The 10,984-nt window shown below is 40.1% G+C and overlaps 1 protein-coding gene across 6 annotated transcripts in view; it reads right to left on the bottom strand.

The window, feature by feature from the left end:
• Positions 1-4,552: 4,552 nt before the first annotated feature.
• The window catches only part of ZBTB44 (zinc finger and BTB domain containing 44), a 41,559-nt gene continuing 35,127 nt past the window's right edge, over positions 4,553-10,984 (bottom strand). For 4 of the 6 annotated variants that reach the window (XM_075774313.1, XM_075774312.1, XM_075774314.1 and 1 more), the window contains one exon: positions 10,465-10,826. In XM_075774313.1, the coding sequence (XP_075630428.1) occupies positions 10,544-10,826 (283 nt within the window). In that variant the 3' untranslated portion in view covers positions 10,465-10,543. Of the gene's footprint in view, positions 10,827-10,984 lie in introns of all 6 variants that reach the window. The other 2 variants (XM_075774315.1, XM_075774316.1) reach the window with 2 other exon arrangements.

Raw genomic sequence — 10,984 nt, 5'->3', positions numbered from 1 at the left:
CTCTTCCTGGATGTGTTATTCCCTGAATCAACAGGAGAAATCCTGGAGAAACAGAAAACCCACAGGATTTCTTTGATAAGACATCCACCCTGGCATTGTTTTATACACCTACCTCGCAATGGCAATTAATTCCAGGAGGTTAGCTCATGTCAGCAGAAAACCATTAACAGTACCGAACAGTGATTGCCTCCTGCCTCTATCAGACAGATCACAAAAATGAGTTGGGCACAACTCCTGTACAATACAAGCAGGACTCAGGCTTTGCCAGTACTGCCAGCTAAACTAAGAAATTCCCTGTGTTTTCTTTACGTGAATTCAAGCACTATCAAATGGTACTCACTCTAAGGAAGCATTTCTCTCTGAGGTACCAGACGCTGCCCGTGCAGTGTGCGGCAGCCACGGTGCCTTCAGTTCCACTCAAAAACATCCGAACGCCTGCCAGCTGGCGAGTGGAGGAAATAACGTGTATGCACACCCGCATACGTGGGCCTTCTCCTCAGATGCGTGAATCAGTGACATTGGAATCACAATACCCAGTGATACGACGTGTTAAACAGTTTTCAGAAGAGAGTTGTAAAGTAGAAGGAACTTGAGCAAAATTAAAATATTGAATTACCTCGCTGTCAGATTAAAAAAAAAAAAAAAGGAGCTGTAAGCCTTAGAAGATAAACAAAATTCTGCCTCTAACACAAGTAGAATTTTTAAAAGTGATTCACTTTGCCTGTTTTTCAAGGAGATTTTTTCACCCTGGGCTTGCGCTCACTTTTGAAGAAAAAAAAAAAAAAACCTGAGCAGTTTTTTTATTTATTTAAAACATAACAAGTCAACCCAAAGCCATTTCTTTTTGTTTGGCTCTTTCTTTCTCTGTATTAATTTCAATTCAATCAAGGAGGCAGTTGCATAACTGTTGTTTATAATTGCTGTCACGTCAACCCTGAAACCGATCACTGCAACACTGAAGTTATATAAAAGGTTTTGTTAGGATTTTTGTTATTTTTCTTGTTTAAATTGTGGGAAGATGAAGTCCTACCCTGGAGAGATGTTTTGCTTTTCTGAGCTCTGTTGCCTATTAGTCCTGTGCTTTGGTGTCTTTTCTCTCCAGTTTTGTTTTACACAAGTGCAAGGGTCTGTTTATGCACATAAACTCTCTGAAAACAGCTCTGTGCACCCCATTAATACACAGGCTATAAAAGACACTGTGCTGAGTCAGAGAAGCAACTGGCAATAGTAAAGTTCACAGAATGTGTAAGCTCTTAAGGAGCGATTTAAACACATTTCTGGAAAGGCAGACTATTTAAATGCTTAAATGGACTGGGATTGTAATTTACCTTGCCCTTCTGAAGCCAGTGGACTGTTACCCTTCAGCAATAGAGCTTCAAACCCGGAGGGATCATTTCTCTTTGTGTGTGTGTCACAAATGTTTTCCTCACTCTCACATACAAAAATGACCCTGGAATTGAGAGTCACCTCCTCCACCAGACCACAAACACATCACAGTTTCCTTGCTCCTCTCCCGACACTTCTGGTTATTGCCCTTTGACTCGGAGGTGTACTCACCTGGGAGACTTCTCCCCTGCCTCCAAAGAATTCAGATGATCCATTCTACCATTAGTTTTCTGTATATTTAGAGGCATGAATGCCAGGGGCATACTCACAGCTATCTTGGGCCCAAGGTAGTCTGAAAGCTATGTTGCACTGCAGACACAAATGCCTTAAGCCAACAAGTAATTAAGGATTGTGCTTTGTTTTGGCGTAAATGAATACTGCCCATACTTATGCAATGCTACTTCATACTTAACAGCAATCTGTTTGTAGCTGACATTGTTTTTTCTTAGAAATAGTCTGGAAAATGTCAGAGTTCCTACAGAGAAAAAAATAAAGAGAAAAAACCACTGAAGCACCATCAACGCTCATCCTGCAAGACCCTTCTCAGGACCACAAAAATATATCTGCTTCCTTACTATCAATATCTCGTCCATACGTCCTGCCTTTCTGTTTAGAGATGAGCACAGGATCGCAGGAAACCATGCCTCTCCTTTTCCCTCCAAGCTCCAGAGAAGTTTGTCAGGGCTAAGAGAGAAGGGAAGCAAGGTTCTTGCTGGAGGTTTAAGCTAGTAACTCACTTAATCCGATGAGAATTAACCAAGAAAAAGACAGTAATACCAGCTGTTTCAGAGGGAAGCAGCAAGGAAAGAGTTGGTCAATCGATGTTTTTGTACAGTCGTTCAAAATTCCTTCTGAATGAGCACATACAGATTGTGCGTGTGCGCGTGCGTGTACAGGAGAACAAGCAGTACTTTGTGAGAAAAAACTGTTATCTTCTAAATGATGGGACTGTTACAAAACACAGGGCCTGAGCATCTAGTTTGATGCAGGCATATGGAAGACTGGGAATGCAGTTTAGCCAGATGCCGTGGATGTATTCGCAAAGATACTCCCACATAAATTCAATCAGTTGTATTCAGAATGGGGGTGGGGGGGTGTCTGAGAGTCAGTGATAGTGGCACAGCCACACAAATTAACATACAGTTGAGCAAAGCACCTAGGTCATTAACTTCCAAATTTGGATAGAAGTTCAAATTTCGGCAATCAGAGGTAAAGGTTCAAGTGAGATACACAAATAGATGCCTCAGGAGTTGCTCTCTAATCTTCACCAGGAGACCTTGTGACCGAGACAAAGGCAACTCACGATCAAAGGGAATTAAGTCAAGCCTTCAGAGCGGTTTTCAAACTCGTGCTTTTCACTCTGGGTGTCTGTGGCCTATTTCTAAAGGATTTGTGAAAGGCAACTAAGAAAATCAGGGCTACTACCAGTAAGTTTAAGTCTGCTATTCAAGAGTGCACTCTGAAAAAAAGCGTTAACGGATCCCCAAACCAAGAATGACTGAAAACCACACGTCTCTGAGCTGAAAACTGAGGCTCTAACATGTACACACTTACCCCTGCTCTGCTTGCTCATGGTCTCACAGCCATCTCTGCTCTAAGGATGGTGATGACAGAATTACGCTCAGTGTACTCTGGAGATGCAGCATGCACAACCAGCTCGTGAAAAGCACTTTATACATAATCCAAGCCAGGTTTCTCTTTGTAGCTTCATTTTCACCAGGGTATCACGTACGTAGGAATGGTGCAGTAAGCCCTGGGAGAACTCTGTTCCCTGCTCTACTACATTCTCAGTAGCTATGAGTTCAATCTCATCTCAGCCGCTCTCCTCTGTGCAAAAGAAATAGTACTTCATTACTGTCAGGAATAAAATGCTTAAATGCTATAAGGAAGCCACAGGAAAACTTCAATAGCATACACTTGCTTTGTTAAGGATGTCTAAAAGATGTTTCAACTTAAAACATATGGTTGTGCTTTGGAAAAATCCACTCAAGTCACAAGTCTGAACCTCGATATCCATCAAAGGTATGCATTTTAGCAGTCCTGCCTTAGCTTTATGATAGTATGTTCATATACAGTCATACAGGCTTCAGATTTGTAATGGTCTGCTAAGCATCACTGCGTACTCCTAACTGGGTCTGTCTGTCTTCAAAGCAGCAAAATTCTTGCTTTTGCAGGAGGCCAACAGAGTCAAAGCCTTTACATCTCAAACTTTAATTCTCTCCAAAGCCTTACCCGCTATGTTCCCTCTTCCAATTATGCTTTTGATAAAATACTTCTGCGCCTACGCAAGGTCCTCAGGAAAATGAGAACTCGGAATTTAGAAACTCTCAACCCTCCCCATCCAAGGTTCACTGTGGCTGCTTACTCTGCACCATGGAATGCTTTTCCATTTTCTTTTTCACTCTTGTGTCAAGATGCTGAGCGCAATCTGACTGCTGCTGTATTAACCGTGCCGGCCTGCTCGTTATCCATACAGGCTACTGGGCAGAGTTAAAATCGTTTCAGCCAAGCAGTTACAAAACTTCCATTTTCCTACCTGCGCCCTAGCTATGTGTTGATCCAGCCAGCATTCCAGCTCGGTCAGACAGGTGGGTCTGTAGGAGGCAAATCAATTTAATTGCAAGGGTTGCCAGAAACAGCAGAGGTGTACGTTAAATCCCACGACTCTAGGCTGTTTCATGACTAGTTTGAAGCTCACAGCTGCGATCACGATGACTCTGTCTACTGTCCTTTTTAAACATCTTCTGCTTTGACTAATTTGATTAGGCTCATTCTTGGCTGGCTTTCCATCAATAAAACCCCGTTCAAAAGATGGCCCCAGCGCTTTTGCAGAATACAGCCTAAAAGAGAACATTAATAAAAGGAAATGTAATATACAATGGAAAATTAAACAGCAATGTGTACTTTATTCTTAATACTCTCTACTCATGTAACTTCTCCGATCATTTATTAACACTTATTTTGTTTTAAACTACCTTCCTCCCAATGGCACCTTCAGCAACAGGGAGTTCTCCTCACACGCATTTTGAGATGAATTATAAGCAAAAGTTACAAGAGAATGTAGCTCTAGCAACAGAGTTGCGCCTTCTTACACAAGGTCAAAGCTAGTCTTTTGTACTATAAGACAAACTCTGGTACAGTTAAATAACGACACAAAGCAAAGATATACTCCATAAAACATTAATATTTTAATGAAAAATCTTAGCTTCATGTTTCTATCCAAAGACACTCAAAACTAGTTTTTCTCCCCCCTTAATTTTGACCTATAATGGGACCAGTTTGGAGATACTTTTTTTTTTTTTGCATTTTAGAACATTTTTTTTTAAAGATTAAACAACCAGGCTAGCAAAAAGGTACCCAATACATACTTTTCTTATATCAAACAAGCTAGTATTTCAATACAATGTAACTATACAGAATATATACATTACACATATGATCACAAAGCAAACACTACAGGCTCAGAACAGATTTGAAAAAACATGATATTCACATTGATTACAATAACTCTAAAAATGATTGTAACGTTGAAACGGCACTTAGTTTACAAAAAAGGTCACAAAAATATATATAGCCACCAAGAACTATGGTTCCTGAAAAATACTAATAGCCAGATAGTATTATATAAAATGTGAAGTGTATTTAAACATCGTATACATTAAAAAACAAAACCAAAACCAAAAAACAATTCTGTTAAGTCAGTAAACATGCCAAGTAATCTAGCTGTGGCCAGCATCAACAAGAGAAGCTGTACTGTGGATGAGATGACGACTGGATATACGGCTGGTGACCGGAGACTGGCACAGTTAAGGGGGTTTCACTGTTACTAAAATGCACAAAGAAGCCCAACAATAATTTAATTCACATTTTTTTTCCCTCCAGCTTACTCTTTTCCCTCTTCGGGGTTTCACCGTAGGGCAGCACCTAGAGTGAAGGCACTGCAGGAACAGGGCAAAGAAGCTGTCCAAGAACTTTGTGTAGCCAGGGCTATAAGTCAGAATATCAAAAGCATGCATCAGCTAAACGAATGGTTAAACAAAATCACTCCTCTGGGGACTTCAGCAACCCTCAGGAAGACTGTAGGTACAGTTGCCACACAGGCTGGCAGCACCAGAAACTGATTCGGCTTTTTATTTAGTGCAACCTGATTTGTAGTTGAGACCTGTGGGACACTGAATTACTGTGATAGCACACGTTGAGTTAACAAAAACCCAGAGCAGTAAGTACTGTTGCATTAAAAAAATCCACACTGGTTTTTTTATGGTACATTTCCTCAAACACGCTGAACCGACTCTATTTACTGGGGACCTCTGATGTGGCTGAGGCACCGTCCGGCCTTGAACCCTCTTATCTGTCATCAAGATGCTATGGAATTTATTATGTCCCTAATTGGAGATGAGAACCCTCCAAAACTGGGTTTCACCTTGTAAGCAAAACTCAAACATAATCGATCTGAATGAAAATCAGCTATTTTCCATATTCTGATGGTATGGAAGTTGCAATGGATGGAGGAGCAACAGGTGCTCCTACATCTGCATTTTCTCCATCCCTGCAGGGTGCAGAAAGCTCCCGTTCTATTTGCATATAAAATGCTTCATGGTTCGTCTCAGAGAGAGACCGGCAATAGTCTCAGTGCTCTTACATCCTGGGGCTGGAGGCGAAAGCCAGCAACCAAGAAGCGACTGAAGCCCTCATATAAAAACTTTAAACCATAGCTTAAAAACAATAAAATTTTATCCCGTAAGGGACATATAGGGATCATAGTCTTATAAAATATATTTTACTGCATTGGCAGCTATTACTTTTTTAAAAAGTTTAAATTCACACCTTTTAGACTCAAGATACATGTGAACCCAGAACCACTTTCAATAACCTAGTCTACTAATCTCTCAGTATGAGAGACGTGACCACAGTATCTGCGAGCCTGACAACTCAAACTGTAGCAAGACAGACAAATCATCAGGAACACACATCTTTTTCTTAATGTGGTATAAGAACAGTGACAAGCAGTTCTGATGGGGAACTTAATTTGCTGAATGTGTAGGCATCCCCATGGATTTCCAGGGGAGTTGTGCTACGTGTCTGCATCAAAAACCAAAACAAACCCTTACAACTTGGCCAAATCTCCCGCACAGCTACAACATCACTTCTTTTTCTCCTGTTCTTTGTGGGGAAATAGAAAGCTTCTGAATTTTCCCCCCTCTCCCAAAACACCACATTAAGTCAGAAAAAACCCCTATCCCTTCCTTTCCCATTGTTCCCACCAGACGTACTGCTCTACACAATATGCAAGAAGTAAAGACCCTGCTCAGACTCTGAGAATCCGGGTCCCTGGCATACAGCAGAACCTTGCTAGTTCTGTGGCAGTAAAGGCACTCTGCTTGCAAAATAAATGGGTGAGGAAAGGATTTTTCCACTGAGTGCAAAGATTGGTGCCACATGGGAGAAGGACATGCAAAAGCAAGACATACAATTACTTTTTGAATGAATTTGGAGACTGCTCATCGATGCAGAAACTACTGCAATGGAGCTATTTGGAAGAAATTCTGAACAATCTAGAAGGGCCACGAAGATGATGAAGGGACTAGAGCATCTGCCAGACAGGCTGAGAGAGCTCAGACTGTTTTGCCTGGAGAAGAGAAGGCTTAGGGGAATCTTATCAATGTGTAAAACTACCAGGTAGCAGGGTGTAAAGAAGATGGAGCCAGACTTTTGTCAGTGGGCACAAACTGAGATACAAGAAATCCCATCTAAACATGCTAAAACCTTTTTTACTGTGAGGGTGGTCAAACGCTGGAACATGTTTCCCAGAGAAGTTGGGGAATCTCCATATTTGCAGATATTCAAAACCTGACTGGACCGAGTGACCTGTCCTCGCTGACTGCTTTGAGCAGGGGAGTCAGTCTAGATCACCTCTAGAGTCCCTTTCAACCTCACCTCTCCTGTGATCCTTCTCGAGCAGAAATACAAATGCGTATCAAGTAGTAGGGTGGGTTTTTTTTGGGGGGGCGGGGAGGGAGAAAGAAGAACAACAAATAAGAAAATGCAGTCCAGAGTTCAAAACCCTCTGCTATCTATTGAAAGAAATTTATGCCTTAGGTTTAATTCAAAGTGTAGTTTAAGGCAAGTTTCTTCTAGCTTACTTAGCTATCTGTCTCGCTTAATTTGGAATCTATTAGCAACAGAGATTGTTTTAAGATCTCCTATGTTTTTACATCTCTCCTGTGAAGAATACTAGCATTTCAAAGAACTAAACACTTCCATCTAGTTAGGGAGGAGAAGTAAAATGGTGCTTGTATTTAATCTGTGTTCAATCTATGGAGAAAAGAGATATTAACAAGAAATAATTACAAACAGGAAAATTAACAGGTAAACCCAACCCTAAAACAAACAAACAAAAAACCCCTCTAAGAACACTCTTGTTCCTGCAGTTGAGTCAGATTGAAAAGTGAGAACTAAATTAAGATGGTACGCAGAGATTACAGGGTTGAAAAGACAATGTGCAACACAGTGCAATGAACAATGCAACCCATGACTTGCCTTGTACCAAGCTGTTAACAGTTAATGATAACTCATTTCTTTTCAAGGAAGAACAGATTAGAACTACAAAGGCTTTTTAATGTTTTTTCCCCCCTTCTCTTTGGTATTCAGAAAGCAGTTTGCCTTCTGACGCAAAATTTTAAGTCTTAAAAATCCAATATCCAGAAATGTCTATTTTGTATTTGCACATCTCCTCACCAATAAACTGTTTCGCAAAATATCCAAGGGGTGAAAATTATCAGATCCTAACAGAAGATATGCCCACCTATACCTGACCACCTTTGATTATTACACCTGTACAGTCTGGAAACATGTTTCTGTGTGAAGTACTTTTTACTACATGGATCAGAAAGGATTCTCAAATACCTGCAAAGCAGAGTAACACTTACCAGAAAAAAGAAACTTATGTATTTGAGTTCAGTGTCATAGCCCTATAATTCAGGATAAAACTCAGCAAAAGGCATCGTCTTGTCTTACTGGCTTCTCAGTTACAGAAATCAGAAGTGGAAGAGAACTGGTCTTTAAATTCAGCCCATCAACAGACACTGGACTAATTCACAGTACAGCATCCCAAAAAAAGAATTTCTCCTTCAAGCCCTTTTAAGAAGACTTACAAAGGTAGACATACAAGACTGAATTGTAGCAGAGAACTTCTTTGCAGCGTGTTTCTAAAACACCCTTTGGATCTGGTGGAGAAACTTCATTCCAGTAACTTGGAAAGGACTTAAATCCCAACTGTTTTCACTCTATTTAACTAAAATGTGTATTTTTTACCTAAAACACAGCGGAGAAAAATTGTTAAAGTCACTGAAACCCTTTAAGGTCTTTCCAAAGGGCAATCGACTTTTTTCCTTACAGAAGTTGGCTATTAGTAGAAACAACTCAGACCTACAGAGTATCAGAGCTGCCTAAGCTAACTGAATACAAATGGATATTGCAATATAATACAACTTTTGTGTCTTCTGTTTCTTCAGGAGCAACCTTTCTCTACTGGTTTCATTTCCTCCTCATGTTTGCGTAAAATAAATCCGGACAGAAAGCAACAATTTTAAAAAAAACAACTCAAGATTCAAAACTAAGGCAGTATATCATGCCTTTGGAATACTAAGATCAAGTAATACCTACTCGCTCAGCATGTCATCTGTAGGCGATAGGCATTTGGCATCAAACACTGAGTTAACTTCAGAAGCAATAAAAAAAAATAAAAGTCACAAACCTCCTAATGTATTTCCTAATTTAGGTTTCAAAGCAGTACTATAGCCCAAACAACCTCGGCAAAACAAGACTCACTGCTCTGAAAATCCCACACCCTAAATTTGCAGCTTTTTCTAAATATGGAAAAATGAAATTGCAAATCTTTCAATTTATTGCTTACTTGAGCTGTGTGTGTAGCTGGAGTAATGGCCTTTAATAAACCGAGTTGGCAAGGATTTAAAATGTTTTGAAACAGGAACAATTCATCATTACTATATAGGCTTTTTGTAAACAACCCCCTGTTGGGTTAGAAAGTTGGCCTCTGAAAAGAATAATTGCTTGTTTTGTCCAAAACAGACTAATAAAAATCTCAGAAACTATACATGCATATGTATAAACAAAAAAATGTGCCATAATGCACAAAAGAGCTCATTTTTTCCCATCTGTAAACTCCCTCTAGCTAGCTTTTGGAGATTAGTAAAAATACAGTATATATGATAGGGGGAAGCGACCAGAACCGCAAACAATCTGGCCAGGATTGTTTCCCAGGATCTGGGAAAACCTTCATTCTCATGTGTGGTTCCCCTTCTACAGAAAGATACAGTCATGAGATACTTGTCAGGCTTGCATGGAGAGATACTTCTCTATCATCCTCTATTCACTATGCACCGTTAGACTTTTCCTGACCATAGTATTTCCATGCCTAACCTTAGATGGGCAAATCTGGACAGGCTATTTGATCAAGCAGTTTCTAAAAGGACTGGAATATAAGAAGTAGGAATACCTGGCATGACATCACTTGGTTTGTCAAAACTGATTCATCTGAGATGAAAAGGGACAATGTGTTTTTAAAAAGCATGTGGCTGTTAGTTTCAAAAATGCTTACCGTTTCCAAGAAAAGGGTTACAGTAAGCGCTTTGAAAAACAGCAGGCACAGAGATAGGAAGTGTCATTTTTTTATGCAGAAGATTAAAGCATCCACTCAAAACTAGTCAAAACTGTTCAATAATGATTTCCAATGCATCCTTTTGTTTGTCATTTTAAAGAGGTTTCTTCTGATTCCTTTCCCTTAACCAGAGGGTCTGCAGAAGCAAGAGAAACTTAATGAGCTGCTCTAACTGTGGAAGAAGAAATAGTTAGAAGTGATCTGAATCAGTTGTTCTTCTTTAGAAGTGTATCACAGCTTCCATGATGTTCTGACAAGATCTTTTTGTGCATTCAGTCTTAAATATTTTCACAGAAGTGATCATTCAGTCATGAAAAATAATGTAACATCTGTTGCAGTTTTCTGTTTAAAGCGTAGCTTACAAAGTAAAAAGGGAAAATCTCCCCACTTTTGTTTAAAAAAAAAAAAATTAAATTAAAATGTACAGGACCAAACACAGGCACTTTCCAAAGAACAAAAATGAAACCAAACCATGAATTATTCAATAGTAATAGATGACAGCTCCGGTTTCGGAGGGTCACCTGCGGCTGCCTCAGCAGTGGCATTAGTCTTTGGCTGCTCTGGCACATCTTCTTCCTTCTCTGCCAACCCACCCAGAGACCCCAAGGGGAAAGTGCTTTCACAATTCTGAGTTGACGACACCTGTGAAATGACAGGCATTTGGACAGAAGAGTTGCTTTCAAAGCCATGCTCCCCTAGCTCATACTGCCCGAGGGTCTCTTCTTGTTCCTGGTTTAAGTAGTCCGGTACTAGGAAGTCACTAGAAAAGGGGCAAAGGACAGAAGAGAAACGTCATTTCTCACACAAACATTAGCGATATCACTTTCTTTGTATCAGTTACATCACACAAAAGCTACGTACTGCATTGCACAGAGAACAAAGATAGTAATTTCACATTGCTCCAAGATCATCACGGTG

Source organism: Balearica regulorum, chromosome 23 (genome assembly GCF_011004875.1).
Source record: "Balearica regulorum gibbericeps isolate bBalReg1 chromosome 23, bBalReg1.pri, whole genome shotgun sequence".
Lineage (NCBI taxonomy): Eukaryota > Metazoa > Chordata > Aves > Gruiformes > Gruidae > Balearica > Balearica regulorum.
Note: the sequence above shows the minus strand (reverse complement) of the source record. Positions and strands in the feature narration are given on the sequence as shown.